Below are 24,673 nucleotides of genomic sequence, written 5' to 3'. Positions count from 1 at the left end.
ACAATACTGGAGAAGGCGGAGGTTTTTAAAATGTTCATCCTTTACTAACTCTCCTTCTTTGACCGACTTCGTCTTCAGTCCCAGCGTCCTTGCTTCTCTGACATCACACCAATACCTCCACCTCCTTCTCCCCTTCCACCTTCCCCCCAATATATATATATCCTCATCACTCCTTCATTCTCTCTTCCTCCGCCCGTCTCTGGCCTCTCCCTCTCTTTCCCCCTCTCTCTCTCTCCCTCTCTCTCTCTGGTTAAGGCACAGACAGTGAGTGTAGACCGGACAGACTCGGAGCTAGCAGCTGCAGCGCAAACTCTCAGTCCTCCTTCCTCTTCTGCTCTGGCGAGAAGCCGTTGGTGTGGGGCGCAGCGTGGGGGGTCGGGGGGGCCGAGGGGGCCGAGGGGGAGAGGTAGCGCTGGCAGAAGTCGGGGTGCTGCTCTGCAAAACGCTGAAGGTCGTCTGGAGAGAGGGGGAGGGGGGGAGAGAGAGATACGGTCAGGGGTTACAATATCATGGCTCGTGTTCATGCTGATTTTATTCGCAGCTACAGGTGGAATTTGGAACTCAAGAAATGGGTATGGATGTGTGCGCGCGTGCGCACACACACACACACACACGCTGCATTCCTTTTGTATCGCAGTTCCAGATTTGGCGCCCGGGACAACGTCAGATCCCAGTTGAATACGTTCCAGAAAGAAAAAGCTACAAACCCACTTTCACCCATCTCACCAGTTCTAGCCAAGTTTAGCCATTGTTAGCAATACCAGTTGATAACAACGAACTATGCTATTTTGCGCATACGCACTTCATAGTAACATTGTCCACTGATAGACATTGGACAGTACTGTGTGATTTAATGAGACACAAATAAGACAGAAGTGCTAATAAACAGTCTTATTACAGCTGTCACTTATTGTTGATGTGCGGAGCAGCCATCTTGATTGACGTCAGCAGCTGACGTTGATGAAGTCGGGATAGATTGTTTTATCCCAAGTAAAATGGAGGAAATCCTGAGTTCGGTGACGTATTGATGACGACTCTGGCATCTAATCCAGGAATCCCAAATACAAAAGGAACACAGCAATACACACACACACACACACACACACACACACACACACACACACACACACACACACACACACACACACACACACACACACACACACACACACACACACAGAGCTCGCCCTACTCTCTTACCGTAAGTCACCTTCCCCGTATCGTCCGCATCAACGGCGGCGAACAGCCGAGAGACGTCCACCTCGGCCACTCCCAGCGCCGTTCTCAAAATGGCCGCCAGCTCCTCCTCCACGACGGCCCCACCCTCCTCCGCCTCAAACATCTGCAGTGCGACGGGGCGTTATTATGACGGAGCTATGACGGGGCGTTATTATGACGGAGCTATGACGGGCCGTTATTATGACGGAGCTGAACGATGGTCCCACTCACCCTGAAGGCCAGCCGGAGGGTCTCCAGGCTCCTAGACGGTCTGCACACCACGGACAGAGAGATCACATACCGCCTGACGTCCAGAGGCCCCTCCCCCTGGAGAGAGAGAGAGAGAGAGAGAGAGAGACTACGCTTATTGACTTGATTGACCGGCCGTGGTGTGTGCACGTGTGTGTGTGTGTGTGTGTGTGAGAGAGAGAGAGAGAGAGAGAGAGAGAGGTGAGTGTTGAGTGTGTGTCTGTGTTTGTGTGTGTGCGTGTGTGTGTGTGTCTGTGTGATAGAGAGACAGAAAGAGAGAGAGAGGTGAGTGTCTGTGTTTGTGTGTGTCTGCGTGTGCATTTGTGTGTGTGTTTGTGTGTCTGTGTGCGCATTTGTGTGTGTATGTGAGTGCGTCTGTGTGTGTGTGTATATGTGTGTGCATGTGAGTGCATCTGTGTGCGTATGTATATGTGTGCATGTGAGTACGTCTAGGCATGTGTGTGTCTGTGTGCGCATCTCTGTGTGTGTGTGTGTGTGTGTGTGTGTGTGTGTGTGTATGTACCTGGCTGAGCAGCTGGTACAGCTCTGTGAGTGTGTCTGTGACGGGCAGGTCCAGGAAGTGGGCGAAGTCCTCCAGCGTCAGCCTCTCCCCGCTCAGCTTCCTGGCTCTGCCGGCCTGCTGCTGCAGCGCCATGTCTGTAGTCCCTGCTCTCAGCCTGCACAGGGAAAACACAGCATAAAGAACTACAACTCCACGAAGCAGCCGCATCTTCACCTGTAGTCAACAGCAGTAGTCAGCATTTGCTACGAGCTTGCTCGATCGTCTCGTCGAGAGAAGGCAGGGAGGTTGTTTTGTAACAGTTCACCTATGTTGGCGCAAATGTTTGAACTGTTTTTTTTGCTCCAGTTCACCTATGTTGGCGCAAATGTTTGAACTGTTTTTTTTGCTCCCCTCTGGAAAATTAGCGTCAGGGCTAGTATATAAACGACTGATCGATTGATCAGCCGTGTTGTGTGTGTGTGTGTGTGTGTGTGTGTGTGTGTGTGTGTGTGTGTGTGCGTATACCCATACCCATGTGCCTCTGTGTATGAAAACGCACTATATAAACAAAAGCTAGTTAGATCGATCGACTGTTTTTAACTAAGACACAACAAACCAACCATCATCACCACACCGGATCCTGCTTACAGTTCAGCTTGCGCTTTCGACAGTAGAGGGCGCCGTAGTCCAAGCCAACTCCCTCCTTTGTCCGGGCTATAGGCGCTCCTCTAAACACACACCCATAGACAGACGGCTCCCGGTCGGACCAGTTAGACCAGTCAATGCCACTCACCTTAGGCGGCGCGCCAGTCTGTTGAACTCCAGCAGGCTGCTGCCGCCTGGGATTCTCAGCGGGCCCCGTGATAGGCTGAGCTGGCAGTCGTCGAACGACAGGTCCGTGAGCGGCAACCGCAGCGCCCTAAGGAGGGGGGGAGGGGGGTGGCAGGGAGATCGGGGTTAGACCTCATCCACGGAGGGAGAGTTCGCTCTCGACATCCACACACACACACACACACACACACACAATACCTACTTGGCCATGAGGCGTCTGACGTTGTTGCCGTACAGCGCCGGGTCGCTCTTCTCCTCCTCCGAGGGCGTGTAGATGGGCAGGTACTGATGGAGACAAGACGGGAGGAGAGATCATCACCTCCCCCTCATCCCGGGAAGATAGAGGACACACACACACACACAGGGTCGGGGCGACGCCCCGGCAGCGGGAGGCGGGACGGCCACGTAGCGGAAACGTGAGTGGAGACAAAACCCTCTCACCTCGATCTCCATGGGGTTGTGGAGCTGGCACAGAGTCAACCACAGGATCTTAAACCTGAGAGAGAGAGAGAGAGAGAGAGGGAGAGAGAGAGAGAGAGGGAGAGAGAGAGACCTGCTTCATTTCTGCATGAAAGGAAAGGGAGAAGGTGTGTACGGGGGCAATGGGAGGAGACTGGGATGAGGGGACAGAGGAGTGCTGCACACAAACAAGAGCGCTGTAAACAACAACAAGCAAACAAAGCGTCGTAGAAAGCAGAGGTCGGGAAAATCCCCCTCAAGTCTCTAGACACGGGGGGGGGGGGTTCACCTCAGGGTGGGACAGAAATAAAGGGAGACATACTAAATGAAGGAGAGAGATGGAACAGGAAGAACAGAAAGAGGAATGGAGAGAGAGAATAAGGAAGAGAAAGAGAGGGAGAGAGAGAGAGGGAGGGAGGGAGGGAAGGAGGGAAGGAGGGAGAGAGAGATACTCACGCTCCGGGTCCTTGCCACGTCCATGTCACAGTATCCTGTCGGGAGGAAGAGAAACAGGAAGTGACCAACACACAGCGCACATACCACGTTTCCTACACACGCACAGCCCATAACATGTTGCTTCCTACATAGTACACCCTTCCACACACACACACACACACGCACACACATTACACACATGCGCACGCACACACCACACACACACGTGCACACACCACACACACACACGTGCACACACCACACACACACACACGCACACACACGCACGCGCATACACACACAAAGCAAGCATACAGTTGAGAACATTTTGTGCTCAACTCTCAAGCACACGTTGTGCTCAACTCCCCAGAGTGGTCTTTCTAGCGAGCCGGGGACTACAGGACTACAGTTAGGACACCAGGACTCTACAGTTAGCTAGTCACTTTAACACAAGGACTACTCTGCAGTTAGCTAGTCACTTTAACACCAAAACTACTCTACTCTACAGTTAGCTAATCACTTTAACACAAGGACTACTCTACAGTTCGCTTGTCACTTTATCACCAGGACTCTACAGTTAGCTAGTCACTTTATCACCAGGACTCTACAGTTAGCTAGTCACTTTATCACCAGGACTCTACAGTTAGCTAGTCACTTTATCACCAGGACTCTACAGTTAGCTAGTCACTTTATCACCAGGACTCTACAGTTAGCTAGTCACTTTAACACCAGGACTCTCTAGGAAGACAGGCCAGAGCACACACTCCACCATGCATCATTCATGATGAGCGTGAGCACAACTAAGGAGAGAAAGACATGACACCTGAGACAGAGGTGGGGGGAGCAGGGCAGAGAGGGAGGGAGAGAGCACAAGAGAGAGAGAGGGATGGAGCGAGAGAAGGGGGGGCATAGAGGAAGAGAGAGAGAGAAAGAGAGAGAAAGGGAGGGAGGGGCGGACAGAGAGAAGAAAGAGATGAAATATCACTCCTGGTGAACATGATGTCAGTCGGCGCAGTGCAAACACTCACTCACGGGGGGGACAGAAATCAGTCAAAGATAGGCACCTTTAAATATTCAAACATCCCGCTTACATGGCAGAGGGAGGACACTGCTAATGAGAGCTTCAGGTGCGTGTGTGTGTGTGTGGACAGGGATGGAGTGGTGAGGTGTGTGTGTATGTGTGTGTGTGTGTGTGTGTGTGTGTGTGTGTGTGTGTGTGTGTGTGTGTGTGTGTGTGTGTGTGTGTGTGTGGAGTGGAGGACAGGGATGGAGTGGTGAGGTGTGTGTGTGTGTGTGTGTGTGTGTGTGTGTGTGTGTGTGTGTGTGTGTGGAGCGGAGTACAGGGATGGAGTGGTGAGGTGTGTGTGTGTGTGTGTGTGTGTGTGTGTGTGTGTGTGTGTGTGTGTGTGTGGAGCAGAGGACATGGATGGAGTGGTGAGGTGTGTGTGTGTGTGGAGTGGTGAGGTGTGGAACAGAGGGAGAGATTTACCAGTTTGTTGGGGTAGCGCAGAACCACTGGCTGGACTGGAACTGCTGGTATGAATGCACCTTAGGTGGAGAGAGAGATGGAGAGAGAGATGGAGAGAGGGAGAGAGAGGGAGAAGGAGGGAGGAAGAGAGAGGGAGAAGGAGGGAGGGAGAGAGAGGGAGGGCGAGAGAGAGAAATAAAGAGAGGGAGGGAGAGAGAGAGAGAGAGAGAGAGAGAGAGAGAGAGACGTCAATCACATGCCCTCAGAGTCAGGTGTGTGAGGTGATGGATGACCACCCCGTGACAACCTTCATCCTGGAGACACAGGGCCTCATTGAGAGAGTAATGACCAGCTGGTCACTACACAAACACTGGTCTGATGATGTTAATCAGAGCTAGAGAGAGGGGGGAGGGAGTGGGAGGGAGAGAGAGGGGGAGAGAGAGAGAGGGAGGGCAATGCCAGCCAGCCAGAACAGAAGAGTGCATGAGCCCTTATGATTACTTGATATAAAAACACGTTGGCGTTCAAACAAAACTAGAAATACTGCCTTGTGGTTGTGTGCCTCTGCAAACAGCTCAGGTTGCAGTTTTGTCTATGTCAGTCCGGACTCATACTAGTGTAGGGACTTTGAGGGTCATTCTACAGAAACCAAACATTAGATGAATAAACTTGAATTCATCATTGCAAGGATAGTCTTTATTTATTGAAAATATACTGTATATACAGTATATATGTGTGTGTGTGTGTGTGTGTGTGTGTCACTGTACATAGACACACTACATACTAACGGAAAAGTTTTTTTTTTTAAATACATTTGTAAATATTACACTTACTTATTCACTCAATTTACCTATGTTGTATTTACATTTATATTTTAACATGTGTTTTTTTTGTGATGTTTGCTTTAGCAATGTAAACATGTTCCCATGCCAATAAAGCCCTTTGAATTGAATTGGCAGAGAGAGAGAGAGACAGAGAGACAGAGAGAGAGAGAGACAGAGACAGAGAGAGAGACGGTGAGAGAGAGAGAGAGAGAGAGAGAGAGAGAGAGACAGAGAGAGAGAGAGACAGAGAGACAGAGAGACAGAGAGAGAGAGAGACAGAGACAGAGAGAGAGACAGAGACAGAGAGAGAGACGGTGAGAGAGAGAGAGAGAGAGAGAGAGAGATAGGGGGACAGAGACTCACTGATAAGAGTCTGGACCCAGACAGTACAGCCTAACACCCTAACACACACACACACACACACACACACACACACACACACACACACATACACACACACACCAACAGAGCCTGGACCCAGACAGTACAGCCAGCATCCTAACCCCAACACACACACACACACACACACACACACACACGGATCATGAGGACCGGGGCAGAGACACTGGGATGGAAGACTGGGGATTAGGACAGACACAATGAAGCATGGGACAGAAGCACGCACGCACGCACGCACGCACGCACACACACACGCGGACACACACACACACACACACACACACACACACACACACACACAGAAGCTCACATGGGGACTGAGGAAAAGATAACAGATAGGGGAAAGACACACTGATACAATTCACAGGGTAGCGCCAGTTAGAGGGAGAGTGTGAGAATGTGTGAAAACACACACACACACACACACACACACACACTCACTCACTAGATGGACATGCACACACACAACACCACATATTTTGAGAGAAAGAGAAAGCGTGTATTTTCTATGTGGTGTAAAGGGGGATGTGGATGTGCCCCAGTTAACATCGCCGGGTCAGCAGAACTCAACACATACCGGGACTGAACACATACCAGGCTTGTATCTGATGAGGCCCGATCTGTTGGTACACGTTCCCTCTGGGAATATCATCATCTGGAATGCATACACACACGCGCACATACACAAATACGCATCCAATGTTAATGCTTAACATTTTGTTGCGCTGTAACATAAACTGTTGTGTGTGTGTGTGTGTGTATGTGTGTGTGCGTGTGTGTGTACCTGAGGCCACTCCCCTCCAGAAAGGGCCCTGCGTTTGATCTCCTCCACAGTCTTCCTCCTAGAGTCCTGGTCTGACCTCGACACAAACACTGGTCTGATGAAGTTAATCAGAGCTAGAGAGAGAGAGAGAGAGAGAGAGAGAGGGGTGGGGGGGTGGGGGGAGAGAGGGTAGGAGAGGGAGAGAGAGAGAGAGGGGGGGAGAGAGGGTAGGAGAGGGAGAGAGAGAGAGAGGGGGGGAGAGAGGGTAGGAGAGGGAGAGAGAGAGGGGGGGGAGAGGGTAGGAGAGGGAGAGAGAGAGAGAGGGGGGGAGAGAGGGTAGGAGAGGGAGAGAGAGAGGGGGGGGGAGAGGGTAGGAGAGGGAGAGAGAGAGGGGGGGGAGAGGGTAGGAGAGGGAGAGAGAGAGGAGGGGGAGAGAGGGTAGGAGAGGGAGAGAGAGAGAGGAGGGGGAGAGAGGGTAGGAGAGGGAGAGAGAGAGAGGGGGGGGGAGAGGGTAGGAGAGGGAGAGAGAGAGAGAGGGGGGAGAGAGGGTAGGAGAGGGAGAGAGAGAGGGGGGGGGGAGAGGGTAGGAGAGGGAGAGAGAGAGGGGGGGGGGAGAGGGTAGGAGAGGGAGAGAGAGAGGGGGGGGGGAGAGGGTAGGAGAGGGAGAGAGAGAGAGAGGGGGGGAGAGAGGGTAGGAGAGGGAGAGAGAGAGGGGGGGGGGAGAGGGTAGGAGAGGGAGAGAGAGAGAGAGGGGGGGAGAGAGGGTAGGAGAGGGAGAGAGAGAGGGGGGGGGGAGAGGGTAGGAGAGGGAGAGAGAGAGGGGGGGGGAGAGGGTAGGAGAGGGAGAGAGAGAGAGAGGGGGGGAGAGAGGGTAGGAGAGGGAGAGAGAGAGAGAGGGGGGGAGAGAGGGTAGGAGAGGGAGAGAGAGGGTAGGAGAGGGAGGGAGAGAGAGAGGGGGGGAGAGGGTAGGAGAGGGAGAGAGAGAGAGGGGTGGGGGGTGGGGGGAGAGAGCGAGAGAGGGGGGAGAGAGGTAGAGGGAGAGGGGAAGAGAGGGTAGGAGAAGGAGAAAGAGAGGGAGTGTGGGAGGGGGATGGAGAGAGAAAGACGGTGGGAGAGAGAGTTGAGAATGTTTTGGATCTATCTAGGTGCTATGAGTGTTCCTGGACTAAGTTATCCCAGATAAAGCTGCACAATTCTGAGATTATTCATAAACTTAATGGGAATTAACGGAAATTTACAGGAAATTTACAGGAAATTTACAGGAAATTTACAGGAAATTTACAGGAAATTTACAGGAATTAATGGGAATAAATTCTGTTTTCCAGTTTATTCACGTTAATTCCCATTCATTCTCATTCAACGTTTGTGAACATTCCCGGAATTTGCAACCCTAATCCCAGATGAGGAAAATGGGCTGTATTTTTTTGTTGTTGTTAATTTTTTTACTCACTGCCCCAGACCGGGATGTCCCTGCTCTCCGCCTTGGTCACGATGGAGGACATCGTCATGGTGACGGGGATGGCATCGAAGTAGGAGGAGTGCGGCGCCAGGGTGAGGATGGGCGCCTGCAAGGGCGGGGCCGGCTCACCTTTGACCCTGATCCAGTGGAAGCCGCCGGCGAACCACAGTGCTCGCATGATCACCCTCAGGGATAGGTCGATAAACCTGGAGGGGCGGGGCAGGGGGGGCGGGATTACTGCGTGTGTTGACGATAGGGTTGCAAAATTCCGTGAATATTCACAAACCTCCCATGGAGATTAACAGGAATTTATGGGAATACACTGGAAAACAGAATTAATTCCCGTTAATTACCATAAATTTCCTTGGGAACTTTATGAATAATCCCGGAATTTTGCAACCGTAGTTGATGATGAAGACACCGTGTGTGTGTGTGTGTGTGTGTGTGTGTGTGTGTGTGTGTGTGTGTGTGTGTGTGTGTTTTTGTCTTTGTACTGAATGTCCCGTCTGTGTAGCTTTGTGTTTGAATGCCAGAGTTAGTCTGATCCGGTCTCTCTTGAGACGGAGCCCTTGTGTCTCAACGAGACGTGACTTGTATGAAGGTTAAATAAGTCAAGAGCCCTCTGACACACTCCACCAAGGTGATGTCAGCAGAACAGCAGGGGAAGCACCACACACCTGTGTCATGTTTCGTTTTGAGTCACAAACGACACGCACACCCACTGCACATACACACACACGCACGCGCGCACCTCCTCCACCACGTCTGCGTCTCCACGGCGAACTCGGAGCGCCCGACCGCGGCGACGAAGGCGAAGGGCCAGGCGAGCAGCATCAGGAAGGCGGCCAGCAGCAGACGCACAGGGAACACCGTCACTGACATCACCCCTATCTGGGGGAGGAGAGGGGAGGAGAACACCGTCACTGACGTCAGAGAAGAAAGACTTTATTTTACTACTGAGATGTTTCCTGGTTTTGTGTTCGTTTCCTGTTTGTTTGTGGTCTACACTACTGCTCTGATGGGGGGAGAGAGAGAGGGGGGGGAGAGAGAGAGAGAGAGGGGGGGGGAGAAAGAGAGAGGGGGGGGGGAGAGAGCAGTGGCGATTCTAGACCTTTTTGACTGGGGTGGCACAAGGGGGGGACAGAGATATGCCAGGGTGGCAGTTACGTTTTTTTTTTTTTTTCTGCATGCTTTTAAGAAGCAAAACACACGTTCCCAAAGCACAAGTTATACCTACAAGCTATATTGTTAAGAATTAAACTTTTTTGTAAACTGCATATTTCCACCCACTACAGGAATCACAATAATTAAAATGGTTTCAATAAACTTGACTGGATAAGCGCCTACCATAATGTTTTACTCACCCTGGTTCCCCAGCCTCCTCAGCACACACATCACAGGAATGCTCCACATTTGTCATGTTTTGTGATTTAAATGTTTCTGGCTGCTGTCTTATATTTGAAAGCTCTGATTTATTTTATTTTACTTTTACTGTAAATAGCATGACACACATCACTTTATAACACTCACTCACACACTCACTATCATTCTCAATGAGTTCAATTCTAGTCCCACTCCCATGACAGGAAAGCAGATCACCTTAAATTTAGCCTAGCAATCAGAAAAACTGTCGTTTTTTGTAACTTGTTTTTCATGAAGGCTAATGTGCATTTCAGCTAGCTAGCTATCATAGCTAGCTAGCTGACTTTAGATTTACAAACAAGTGGAGAGACGATGATGACACTAGCTAGCTTTCATTAAATCGTGTTACAAAGATAACTATGTTAAAATAACTATGTTAAAACGTTTTAACTACTGACACACTAAAAAATACATCTTTCTGAGGGGGGGAGTTAAAGAATATGTGAGAAGACCAAGTTCAAATACTCTAGTAAAGTTAGCTAACTGCTTGCTGCAGAGTGCAGAATGCTGTGTCCGCGAGCGTCTGGGGTGGACTAAACCATATTGTTAAGGGGTGTATAGGAGGCTCAACTATTTGGTGGATTAAAGATCAGTCTATCAAACTATATTTTCAACTCATTTTCATTTAGTTATGACACTGACTCATTCATTAGAATTGACAAAAATACAGACAAAATCACAGGGGTGGCTCCTGGGGTGGCCGGTCAGATTCCAAGGGTGGCAAGTGCCACCCTTGGCCACCCCCTAGAATCGCCCCTGGGAGAGAGAGAGAGAGAAAGAGAGAGAGAGGGGCGGAGAGACATTTGATGGTCTTTATTGAAACATCCTTACAAGACACTAAACACCAAACACTTTAAAACCATACAATTATGTTCTTAAAAGACCAACCACAACGCCCCCAGAGAGAGAGAGAGAGAGAGAGAGAGAGAGAGACTTCCTTCTAGAGGACAAGTCGGTTTCAAATTTCTGTGTTTTCCAACACTGTTCCCAGTGGGCTGGTATATTAGTCACCACCAGCCAAGCCTGGTCTGCAGAGACTGGGAGAAGAGGAGGGGGAGGAGGGGGAGGAAAAGCCAAACTACCATCACTAACAGATAAACAAGGAAGTTGGAGTTCCTGGCTATGTTAGCTGCTAGCTAGCTGACATTCACACACACACGCACGCACACACACACACACACACACACACACACACACACACACACACACACACACACACGGCTACAGCCTTTAGTCTAATCAATGATATATGAGGCTGGATCATGGAGGGGAGATTATGTGTCCCATCATTGTGTTGATGAAACAAAAATGGAACGGGCCAACTTTTACAGAAAACCAATAAAACTTGTCCCTAAGCCTTTGCACAGGATAAAACTTGTTCCTAAGCCTTTGAACAGGATAAAACTTGTTCCTAAGCCTTTGCACAGGATAAAACTTGTTCCTAAGCCTTTGAACAGGATAAAACTTGTTCCTAAGCCTTTGCACAGGATAAAACTTGTTCCTAAGCCTTTGAACAGGATAAAACTTGTTCCTAAGCCTTTGAACAGGAAAAAACTTGTTCCTAAGCCGTTGCACAGATTTTTTTTTTTTTGCACTACTGTACACTTGAACATTTATCAACACTCGAACAATTGAACACTATGCCCAACTGTCATTAAACGTTATTTAATGACAATTAACACACACAAAAAAAAAACGAGAGTGACTCAGAGTGACTAATGGCACTGCCTACATCATGGACACAGACATAGTTATTCATGATCGGATGGGGTAAGTAGATGAGGATGATACTGACAGACTGCTAGATGACAGATAGTATAGTAAAGGTTTGGCAACCTTTAAATGTCTAGCTGAGAACCTAGGACTGGAATAAGGAACTGATTAGCACTGATAAGATACTGTGAGGACAAGCGATTACAAGAATTGTTACACATGGAAAATAAACTTTAAACTATTCTATTCTAGTCCCAGATTAGGACTGGGACTAGGGTCATCTGACCCTGGATGAAGCCTTGGTTAGGTCTCATCTGAGCCCCCCCCCCCCCCAGCAGGGCCTAAGTTCAGGGGTCAACCAGGGGTCAACCTCCAGCAGTGGCCCTCCCCTCAACGACCTGTCAGCTGATTGAACTGTCATGCCTTCTCTCTTGGTGTAGATGAAGGGGATTCAGTCATCCTGGTGTGTGTGTGTGTGTGTGTGTGTGTGTGTGTGTGTGTGTGTGTGTGTGTGTGTGTGTGTGTGTGTGTGTGTGTGTGTGTGTGTGTGTGTGTGTGTGTGTGTGTGTGTGTGTGTGTGTGTGTGTGTGTGTGTGTGTGTGTGTGTGTGTGTGTGTGTGTGTGTGTGTGTGTGTGTGTGTGTGTGTGTGTGTGTGTGTGTGTGTGTGTGTGTGTGTGTGTGTGTGTGTGTGTGTGTGTGTGTGTGTGTGTGTGTGTGTGTGTGTGTGTGTGTGTGTGTGTGTGTGCGCGCGCGTGTTGTACCAGAGGTCGGCTGATTCTCTGCTTCGACTAAAAGGGTCACGGCCAGCAGTGTAATTTCTGACTGTGACAACCTCCTTCCCTCGTCACTCTTCCTCTCCTCTCCCCATCTCTCTCTGCCCTCCCTGAGTTCCAGTAATACATCTTCCCCAGTCCCAGGGGACCCCTCCATACAACCCTCCCTCCCTCCATCTATCTATTCCTCCCTCCATCTATCTATTCCTCCCTCCCTGCACCAATTGCTCGCTCCCCGGGTCTGTTTATGGATCCATAATCGCCCCCCCCCCCCCCAACCCCCTCCTCCCCCCCCATCTCTGCATTCCCATAATGCACTCTGTATTCCCATGGGAGCTCTATCACCACCACCACCTCCTCCTCCCTCCCTCCCTCCCTCCATCTATCTGTGTGTGAGGCCCAGGTGCAGGATCCAGGACCAGATAAATAAGTGAGCAGCGATGGGGCTGATTTATGAGGGCCTGCTGGAGGCCTCGTTGTCTGAGGCAGCGTGCGGCGACAGCAGGTTCACGCAGTTCGGGAGGCGAAGGCCCCGTTGTATAGTGTGTGTATGTGTGTGTGTGAAAGAGAGAGAGGGACTCAGGGACAGGCTTTTTGTTTCCACGCCCCCCCACCCCCAAACACACACACACGTGCACACACACTCGGTTGAGCCTCACTGAAACACACGCACACACGCACAGTAGCACAACTCGTGACGTTTGCCTTCAGGAGTTATGTCAGCACATTAACTGTGCGGTTCTCCAGATCGAGGAAGCGTTGGGAATGCCATGTACGGGCTGTGTGGGTGTGGCCAAGCTCCTGCCCTGTGGGGCTATTCTCCATCTGGCCTTCACCCCTACCCCACCCCACAATCTGCCGGGGCACCAATTAACACACACACACACACGTGCAGTATGAGATTGTGTAGGCCTATGATGATAGCGCTCCTCACCCCATCCCCTCTCTCTCCCTTCTTCCTCCACACTTCCTTCCTGACTGTGCCTCTCTCTCTCCCTCTCTCCTGCTACCATCTATCCCTCCACAGCTCCCCGTCTTCTCTTCCTTCCTGGCCACAAAAACGGATCCTAGACACCCGGGTCAGTGTCTTACCAAAAGGAGAGCGGGGTAGTCAGGAGAGTGGGGTAGCCAGGAGAGTGGGTTGGCCAGGAGAGTGGGGTAGCCAGGAGAGCGGGGTAGCTAGGAGAGCGGGGTAGCCAGGAGAGCGGGGTAGCTAGGAGAGCGGGGTAGCTAGGAGAGCGGGGTAGCTAGGAGAGCGGGGTAGCTAGGAGAGCGGGGTAGCCAGGAGAGCGGGGTAGCTAGGAGAGCGGGGTAGCCAGGAGAGCGGGGTAGCTAGGAGAGCGGGGTAGCTAGGAGAGCGGGGTAGCTAGGACAGCGGGGTAGCTAGGAGAGTGGGGTAGCTAGGACAGCGGGGTAGCTAGGACAGCGGGGTAGCTAGGACAGCGGGGTAGCTAGGAGAGCGGGGTAGCTAGGACAGCGGGGTAGCTAGGACAGCGGGGTAGCTAGGACAGCGGGGTAGCTAGGACAGCGGGGTAGCTAGGAGAGCGGGGTAGCTAGGACAGCGGGGTAGCTAGGACAGCGGGGTAGCCAGGACAGCGGAGTAGCCAGGACAGTGCGGCCTAGCTAGGACAGCGGGCTAGCTAGGAGAGCGGGCTAGTGTGTGCTGGTCAGGGGGACAATAAACAAACCCCATTCTGGACTTTAGAATAATAAAATAGATTATTCTAGGTGCATATGACTCGTATACAAGGTCTGGTTGCCTGATGTATCCTACCTAGGGCCCGACCCGTCAAGAGGGCTCAGTCTTAAGGGGGGCATATGAACTGCATGAGGGGGCACAATTATTATTAAATATTCAATGCAAATACAGCAGGTCCCCAGGCACTCAAAACCAGAAGGCGAGGAAGGTAGGAGAAAAAAGCCTTTATTCAGTCATCTTGGGCTTAAAAAAAAATTTTTTTTAAACTACATGTTTCGACCATTCTCTGCCCCGAAGAAAACCAGTGCGGTCGAAACATTGAAGTTTCCCTCCCAAACCCCAAGAGCACCTGAAAGACTTGTATTACCCTGTTCTCACCTGAGCGCCAAGTTGAATCTGCTCTAGTTTATTATTAAACATTTTTACTAATATGATGCTATTGAATTTGTGCAATGAAAACGTCTAACCTAACTTGGGGCGAGGCACCATGCTGCACAGGATAGGACCAGATGGAAGCAGATAGTCGAGCCTTATGTTCCTCAAGGAACGAAGAGGATCAAGTATTGTATTTGTGCAGCACTGACGCCTACTAATTAAAGTGAGCTCTCTCATTCTCCCTCTGACTCAGTGGTTGGAGTTGAAGGCCGCGTTTTTGAGTGTTGAATCTTCACATCAAAATGTCCTTCCATTGTGGGGGGGGGGGGGTCCAGGCTCTAAGGCCTGTCCACAGCGACGACCATGGTAGGGAATAGCAGGTAGATCTGAGATCTCAAACGTGACACCCCACTCCCATAAATCTTTTGGAATTAATAGTACACCAGCTACGCCAGCGAGCAGCTATTAATCTACATAGGGGAGGAGGTGGGGGGCTACGCCTGACGTCTGTGTGTTCCAGCGCTGCCTGGGTGAGAAGGTCCAGCAGGCCTGGAGGAGTTGGACTCTAGATCCCCACCGTGGGCCCGTCCCCAGAGAGTGACCTCCGGCAGAGGAACCATACCGACGGTCTCTCCAGCACGTCTCCCTCTGTGACGTCGGTTTATTAATTATGTTCCAGGGAGAACAAACCAACATGTCTCTCTCCTGCTCCTCTGAGGCCCCTTCTACAGCACCCGACGTCAACACACACACACACACACATATGTGTACACACACACAAAATATATGTATGGCACACACTGACACACACACACACAAATGTACACCCACACAAATGCACTAAATAACAGACATGACCTGTCATATATAATATTTTCTTTGAGGCTAACTCAAGGATCAGATACAGAGGAGTGTGCTCCTCTGTCTCCTTGGCTGTGTGTACTCAACTATAGTCCATATTACAGTCCATACTACAGGCCATACTACAGTTGATACTTTGTTGAAATGAAACACCAAATGAGTGGAAATAGAGATGCAAGACTTTTGGCGCAGGTTCACATTTTCTTTGCACGTTTTGTGCATTTCGGCAGTTAAAGCATCGTAAAGACATCTTTTTTTATATTGCATGAAATCATCCCCACACTGGGAGGGACTTACATAGGACACATTCAATACAACATGTAAATATATAGGCTATTTGAAAAGAAAAAGAAAAACGCACTTAGCAAAATAGCAATGAGATCACCATCGACTCAGCATAGGGGTTACCAGGGAAACCATCTATAAATAGCATGTCAGCTGAAGCATAGGAATTATCAAGGAGCCATACAATAGCCTAGATATCGAACTTGAATGTACTAGGTCTAGGCTTATTGCAACATAGTGTATGATAACCAGTGCATGAGAACCCCCCCCCCACACACACACACACACACACACGCACAAACAAAAAAGAAGAAAAAAAAATTGAAATGGTGATCGTAGAGCACACACCTCTGCCCATGAATGCATTTCTTGGCTCTATGCATGCGCATGTGCGTGCGAGCCAAGCATGTTTGGTATTTCTGCATTCGTTGTGTCGAGTCCTTTATGCCAGTCCAGACCCCATGTCTCCGTGACCTTCCTATGTCGAGATATGTCCGTTTCAATTCCCCCCACTGACAATGAATTAGGGGCATTTTTCACTCCTGAGTCCAAAAAATTACTGGAGGTGAATGGGTAGCCATGTTTGGGCGGCTCTGTCGCGTCGCACCCCCCCCCCCCCCCCCCCCTCAGGTCACAGCTGGTGGGGGGCAGTGTGGTGCACTCCGGGCTCTCCCCCCACACACCCCAGTCCAAACCCTGTGTCTCTAGTGCCCCACACAGGGAGCTGGCTTCAAGTTTTGTTTTCGTGGATCAGGCCTGTGATTCGGATCCGTTGCAAAATGTAATGGGTTCTAAGATGGCCCATGATACACCCCTACACCAAGTTTCATGAAAATCGTCTTGGTAGTTTTTGCGCAATCGTAGTTCAAACAATTAATGAAGGTGAATGGCTGGTCCGGCTGTGTTTGGGCGGCCCGGGGACTAGTGTTATCACAATACCAAAAGTATACATTCGATACGATACCTGCTAAAAGTATCTCGATACTGATACTGAAACGATAACATGGCAAAAACCTAAAACATCAGGAAAAGTAGGCTAATGGAATAATACAATGTCAGGTGTAGCCTACTGATCTGTGTTTGCTGTCTGCAGAGGCGGAGCAAGAATGTCAACTAAACTAAACTAAATAAATTACATATATATTTTATTTTATTATTTTATTCATTAAATGAAAAAAAATCTCTACTTAGTAAAATAATAAGCTTGGGATGCTACAATTATAAGCTGAAAGTGTCCACTAGTCTGACACTCAGATTGAATTGCTATTCAGATTCAGGGGCGGGAGCCAGGCTACTGATGCTCTCCTTCACTCTGTCCGCGCGCAGCAGAGTGGGTCGCAGCCTCGCAGCACAGAGCAACGGTGTTCACGTTACGGCATGACGAACTCTAGAGTCTACAGATTGACTCACTGATGTTATGAGGTTCCCCAGCTATTAGCATTGGGTTTAAATCTGAAATATTACCGAATAGGCGCTTTTGCTTTTGGAAATCCTCCGCCACCTTCTAGAGTAACCAACTGAGCAGCCCTCAGTCCTTTCACTTTCCTTCGCGAACGGTCTTGGCAAACTATTTTACAACTTTTTTCCGTTAGATTTGTGTTTGCCCCAAACATTTGCAGAAATAAGCGAATGGTCTGAAAGTAGTTTGGTGAGCTGGACAGACAGTTGGCACGCACACTCAGTTTAGGGAGTAGCAGAGAGGAAAGGGAGTAGCAGAGGAACAGAGAGAAGCAATAGTTTTTGTGTAATCAGAAATACAAATACATAAACGCACGCACGACACCGAAAACATTACTCCTCGCCCTGTGCTGTCGCTGGGGCGGAGGTACTGTACCTAAACACAACAAACAGAACCAAAAATTAGGCTACATCCAAGCCCACGGGCTATTCCTGTTTAAGAAGGTTTGATATATGAAAATGCATCATTAAGTGCCTGTGGCTGCCTGCTATTTAGTTGATGTATCCAAAACATCTTGGCGAGGTTTCCCCCTCTAGGGGCAGAAACTTTTTCTACCCTGGGAACAAAAGGAAGGGTGGATGAGGATGAGGATGAATGGTTTGCTTGTAGGGATGTAACGATAACCTCTATAATGATACCGTGATCAAATTTGATTACATTTATCGTGATACAATCATTAAAGCCGTGTTTGATTTCCACGCATTGAAAAACTCACTGTTAATACAGTCCAGCATCAACCAAAGTTAGCAATAGTCTCCAAGATGCATTATTTTATCTTTAAGCAAATAGAGATGTAATGGTGTGAACATTTCATATCACAATTATAGTGACCAAAGTTTCATATTGAAACCCACAAATAAAATGAGCAGAACTATGCATGTTTTGTTTGCATAAACATTAAAATAATGTGTCTTGGAGATTGTTACTAACTTTGGTTGATGCTGGAGTTTTTCAAAGCATGGCAATCAAACGGTTTTTATGATAATTTCATCACGATATATTTAATCAAATTTTATCAAGGTTTATCGTTACACCGGTTATCCTATGTCGTGCTAAACTATTTGTGGCTGGGGATGTCACGAGAACCGATACTTCTGTATCAAGTCAATGCCAAAATTCAGAAAATATGACAGTATTCATTTTTTCTACAGTACCGTAGTACCGCAGGTACCGGGATGCAGTTTTTCCAGACCTGATGGGCGAATATTAATCCTACTAGTGAATACTACTCACTCCTAGTGAGTGAGTAGTATTCACTCACTCCTATTGTACTGCTAGCATAGTAACGTTAGCTGATGTTAGTTCTTGAATTGAAGAGACACAAAACAATGCAAATGATTTGTCTCAGAATGGGCTTGAATGCAGCTGCTAGTCTAGTAAAGTTAAGAGACCCCATCAACTTTCACTTTCACAGACATTCTACATCCACAATTACTTGAAAATTAACCATTTCCAATTACATTTTATGAATCTATTTTGTACCACTGAAATGGATTAAAAACATGTTTGGCTGTTTGGCTAGTGCTACGTGCTAGCCAAAACCTACTCGCAAAACATATGCAGATATAGATGGCAGCTAACGTTAGTTTACCATACTTGTCACACAGGCTAGGCTACCTGATAACCGAAGTCTCATAATCCTCCTTTCACAGTACAGTATCAGACATGTTTTTAATAAAGTAGGCTGTATATTGAAATAGGCGACATTGGATTTTTATTTTTCTTACCGAGGTATCGAATTTGGTATCGAGAATCGTGAAATTTCACTGGTATTGGTATCGACTACTACATTTTCGGTAGCGTGACATCCCTACTTCCGGCTGATTTGTTACACACTGTCGTCTAGTGAGTTAAAAGAGTGGGTTCACTGTAGAACATGTTATTTAGTCAACACACTTCTGGGAAAAACAGGCTGTCCAGGACTGAGGGCCAGGGGAGGAAATGTGCAGAAGCACATGAAGAGACACACAGGCACACACACACACCACACACACACAGACACACACCACACACACACACACACACACACACACACACACACAGATAGACACACACAAACCTCCTTCTCATATTGCCGTGCTGCCAGAGGCATTTTGGGAAGTGATGTTTTGTTCGGCCAGCGCGTGTGAGTGCGTGCGTGTGTGTGTGCGCGCACATACGCGTGTATACACGTGTCTGGAGTGGAAAAACACACCTCACCACATTAGCTAACAGCAGGTAGGCCCGTAGGGAGGTGGGAAGTGGAGACAGATAGACACATGGTTCAGAGTAGTGCTTGCCTTACAGCTTCTCCGCTCAGCAGTAGACCTGCATCAGGTTCAGTCTCTGCCTGAGGCGAACACACACTAAACCTCTGTTCACCATCAAATCTATTCTCAAACATCTCCCTAATAAAGGCAGGAAGTCTGCGTTAGGGCTGGCCAGGAATAATTTGAGTATTCCACTATTCGTTCGGTAGGTTGGAGCTCAATTCACTATACGGAGTATTCGTTTTTTGTCACGATAATCCAAACCGATACCAAGGTCGTCATAATATTACACTGAGTGACTCGCAAAAAGTGCAACTGAACAGAAGCGAATTTCATTCTCATGTTTTCTCCCTCAAAACACTCTCTGCGGGTCTCTGGTTAGGGCTGTCGACCTCTGGCTGCCACACAAACACACACGTGCGCACGTGTGTGAGGCAGCACGGGAGCAGAGGAGAGACAGAGGATAAAATGCTTCTTAAATTGACAGCCCTAACACAGCTACTAGCACACAATCACGTTGAGTTGGAGCGAGCAAAGCTGGACCAGGATGACGACAGCCCAAAACATTATTAAAGCTTTTTCGAGTTTTTAATGACTTTGGTAGGCTACTACCAGCCTCTAGTTTACTGTGGTAGAAAATAGATTTTTATAAAACTGAATAGGAAGTGGTTTTCAAGAGTTTATAGATGTAGCCAGAACACAAAAATTAATCTACTTGTCAGAACGCGAAGTGAAACCTAAACTTGGGCAAACACACAGTCAGTCACAAGCCATGATAAAATAAACTCACACATGATTAAATCATGAGCAAATACTCAGCTAGCAAAGCCAAACAATCTAGCAAGCTTACAATCTACAAGCAGCAGGAGGCAAAAGTTGCACAACAAGGGAATAACTGTCTGATGCATTGCTCATCTTGTCACCGGACTACAAACTGCCAGCTAGGAGTTGAAAATGAATATGATTCAGTATTTGCTCCTTCACATCAAAGAGTATTGGAAGCCTGTAAAATGGTAGTTTCAACACATGACCCATGAGAGTTCTTTCGCTGATACACTACGTAAGATACTCTGACTATGTTACTGCATGCTGCAGATCTCTCCATGTGTTTCGGATACTTCCTGCAAAAATCTGGTGCTCAAATCCAGGCAATTCATTGGTTTCGCAAGAATCCCTGCAAAACCAATCAGTAACGACTTTCGCGAACAGGCGCTCCCACCCATAGATATACCCCGCCTATCTAACCTGGGCTAGCGTCTCTCATTTGCTGCTACGACCTGTCACTCTTTCAATTTTGAACCGTCGATATGCCCTCAGAACATGAGCTTGAGCGGCGTAGTGGCACAGTGCAGCATGCGGAGTGCAGCAATTCAACGTAATATTTGAGTCTGGAGAGACTAATAAAATGTTATTCTGGACTACCCTGTTCCCTACACCAGGGCCGGACTGGGGAAATAACTCCGGGAAATGTAGCCCCAGTCAGGCCACTTTTTAAGCCGGATCAGACCAGTGATCTTGCGACACGCCGACGTGGCGAGATGGAACACTTTCAGTTTCTTTTTGTAAATGTGAAATGAGCGCGTTTTCCGATTATGAATAATACATTGTCGGCAAGTTGTTGAGGGGGGGCTGACAGGCAATTCTGATTGTGGGGCGGTTGTTGGCAGAAAATTTTTACTTTTCGCGGGGGGTACTTCCCTCCCGGTGCTCCCGATGACCACTCGCCCCTGCCCTACACGGTGTGCCGTGTGTGGCAAATAAAGATGTTTGTTGTTGAACATGGTTGATATACATTACAAACGAATGTGGTAGTGAGCGAATAGACTTGGGACAAAGACCTTTATTAATTTTATGCACAAAAGACTACTATGGAAGGGGAGTTGTTTCAAGTCACCTATTATAAGAGTATATTCATTTTATTTAGTGCATTTAAGGAAAATGTAACAACATATACCAATAACCTTCATAAGGAATTTGTTCTGAGTTATATGGGCAAGGGCAGGCACAGAACGGGCCTGGGCCCCGACGGGCACTGCACTAGTCAGTAGCACCAGTCAAACAAATACAAATAAAGATCAGTCATCAGTATTCAGTGACTCGTCCCTGAAAGAAAAAGGAAAAAAATAAAAGTTAAGGCCAACCTGTGCAACAGACCATTACGCACAGACAGCGAATATCAAATGGCTACAGGAAGGATTACTGACACTTTTCTTTCATTTCTAAAACAACTACCACATTGTGTGTGTGTGTGTGTGTGTGTGTGTGTGTGTGTGTGTGTGTGTGTGTGTGTGTGTGTGTGTGTGTGTGTGTGTGTGTGTGTGTGTGTGTGTGTGTGCGTGCGTGCGTGTTGGGGGATGGGGTCACAGAGATGAACCAGGGAGTGGCCCCAGCAGGAGCTCCATGCCTCCCCCGTGGGGGCAGCTTCCTGGACTCTGAGCTGGGGGAGAGTGGGAAGAGACAAGCCCTGGGGCTCTGAGGGTAAGACAAACACACCGGCGAACACTAAAGCCCTACTGCCTACACTTCCGCTCTGCCAGCGTATGGGGGGGGGGGGCTCTTCATGGAACACTAACTGCCAACCGTGTGAACAAATCAATCCGGTAATTGACAGCCATATTAGCCAGTGAGATAGAGAATGGGAGGAGAGAATAGAAGAGGTGAGGAGTAAGAGAGAGAGAGAGAGAGAGACAGTGAGAGGGTGTGTGAGAGAGAAAAGGGGAGAGAGAGAGAGAGAGAGAGAGAGAGAGAGAGAGAGAGAGAGAGAAAGAGAGAGAGGAGAGTGGAGGGAGAGGTTCTATACATCACCAGCTGAGCTGTCATCTCCTGAACCTCACATATGTCAGGAATGTGTGTTGATTCAAAAGCCCCACAATGCAGGATGGCTCTACGGTACTCTGGTTCACACGAGACAAAGCAGCTTCCTAATGAAGACACGTTTTCACCTGGCAGCTTTCCTCTCAAAATTACTCTTCAACTGAGAACACGCTAGCAGGCAGAAAATAATTTAAAAGAAATAATTTTCTGCCTGCTTTATTTAAAATAACCCTAATTTACAAAGATCAACAAACAAAATAGAGTAAAATAAGTTACAAAAAAAAAAAAAGAAATAGCATAATGTCCTGTCTAAAAACACCTCAATATGATTCTCAAAACATGCACATTGCTACTGTGTTGGGCACCTCGTGAGGTATTTTGTTTATTTGTATATCCACTTGCTGTTGTTTATGCACTAAAGCCAGTTCTGTTGACACCAAGGTGTCAAAAACTCTGTCTGTGTGTAAGAGAGAGACTGATTTGTTCATGTCCTCTACAAACAAGTTACTAGGAAAATGACGACTGGCATTGATCATTGATAGTACCAATGAGGCAGTATTAAAATCAAATGCAAACGCTTGACATGCAAATGTTCAGTAGGCCTACGGACCGTCGCATAGGCTACTGTAGCATGTCTGGGAGGCATGGAAAACTTGTGAGGGGGAGGGGCGGCGGTGGCAGGCAGAGAAGAACATTAAGCGTCGACTACAGTACAGGCTTGTCTGACGTTTTATCAAGCAAACTAACGTGATACCTACCAGGTTTAGCTAGGTAGCGTCACAAACACCTGTAGCCTACGCCAAGTTTGGATGTTGGTGGCAAAACAAGAGATCTGCAAAAGTTGAACAGTCGGTTGCTTACCTTGATTTTTTCCATGGCCGTGAATCTTAATTCGTGAACGAAAGGGTTTCTGAACGGAGGACCCAACTCCGGTGCATCTCCATCTGTGGGGGGGTGTTTATTTGGCAACTCCATCGCTAAAAACTAAACAAGCGAACAAAAAAAAAACAAAGCAGTGTTTTCGTTATCTCAACTGAAGAGATAAATTCCTTTTTAAAAAACCTAGGTGTTTTCCAATGCACAGTCCTCTTCGGCGTCTAGTCTTCCAGCTGGTCGTTCTCAACCAACGAGAGGTGTGGGGCGGGGAGCACGGCAGCGCCGAGAGCCTGATGAAGAGCTAGTGCGCATGCGTGGAGACGAGCCCCTGACAAGCTCGGCATGGCCCCTCTCTTCTCAGTGAGTATCTATGGAATCCGGCGAATCCAGTCCCGTTGTCTTCGACCCACCCATCAATTTGAGCCTCAATTTGTCTGTGTTGCGGCACGTCAAGTTAAGACTATTTATTAGACTCCTATGTTTAACTGCCAACTTGTAATCAGCCTCCTGAAAAAAGTCAATTCCAATAGGCTACAATTAAATTAGTCGATTCATGTAATACTCCCCTTGCTCAGGTTTACTGATTCACAGCAGTACGTCAATAACGACGATACACGTGCAGACCAGAATCAGAATAAGGTTTCTTGGCCAGGTAGGCTACATTTTAACACATTAATGTGTTTTGGTCAATAGTGCATTTAACACTGATGGAGGCAACATTAGACAGGGTGCAGGGACAAGACGGGACAGTGCAAAGACAGGACAGTTCAAATGAGCAGTACAAAATACAATACACAAAATGGAGTGCGATGAGTATACAGTATGTGTACAGAGTTTGTCAATGTCACTTTATTTCTATAGAACCATTCATACAAATCAATGTAGCACATAGTGCTTTACATAAAAATAGATTGATGAAAACATAAATCATGTAAAAACAGTGAAAACAGATTTAAAAGAAACAATCAAATTCAAAGAATTAAAACACTCATATATATATATATATATAACAAGAGAATACAAATTAAGAACACTTTAAGATATTAACCCATCCCAAGTAAAGCTACGTGGTAAAAGCAATATTAAAAAGGTATGTTTTAAGATCTCGCTTAAAAATGACCATGGACTCAGACATTCTCATGTCCTCTGCCAGGGTGTTCCAAAGGCTGGGGGCAGAAGAACTGAAGGCTGCATAAAAGTGTATGCGATGTTTTTACGAATAATGTGTGTGCCGTGATATGTGTGTGCAGCGTGGGCCTAAGTACAGCAGAACCAGAGGTCGTGCAGTAGTGCAAAGGAACATAGCCAGAGAGAGGGGGGGGGCGGCGGGGGGTCAGAAGGGGACACAGGCCTTATTGACGAGGTTGGTGACCGCGGGGAAGAAGCTGCTTTTGTGGCGTAAGGTCTTGGTACTGATGGACTGCAGCCTCCTGCCAGAGTGGTTCAAAGGGATGGTCCTGAAGGAGCTGTTGTTCACCACATGGGAGGGTGGGTGATCATGAGCATGATTTAAATACCAGCATAAGAAGCCAACCATGA

General features: G+C 48.1%; 1 protein-coding gene across 1 annotated transcript; it reads right to left on the bottom strand.

Moving 5' to 3' along the window:
- Positions 1-313: 313 nt before the first annotated feature.
- On the bottom strand, positions 314-23,233 carry lpcat1 (lysophosphatidylcholine acyltransferase 1; the record flags this gene model as incomplete). The annotated part of the gene is made up of 14 exons (XM_084455584.1): positions 314-456; positions 1,201-1,342; positions 1,450-1,545; positions 1,991-2,144; positions 2,763-2,888; positions 3,003-3,085; positions 3,242-3,296; positions 3,716-3,750; positions 5,184-5,242; positions 6,980-7,040; positions 7,170-7,282; positions 8,599-8,813; positions 9,359-9,498; positions 23,120-23,233. 14 exons carry the CDS (start codon positions 23,231-23,233, stop codon positions 314-316), a joined length of 1,536 nt encoding a protein of 511 aa, XP_084311710.1.
- Positions 23,234-24,673: the final 1,440 nt, after the last annotated feature.

The sequence above is a fragment of the Borostomias antarcticus genome, assembly GCF_949987555.1.
Source record: "Borostomias antarcticus genome assembly, chromosome: 21".
In the NCBI taxonomy this organism is placed as follows: Eukaryota; Metazoa; Chordata; class Actinopteri; order Stomiiformes; family Stomiidae; genus Borostomias; species Borostomias antarcticus.
The sequence above is the reverse complement of the archived record's forward strand: the minus strand, read 5'-3'. Positions and strand labels throughout refer to the sequence as shown.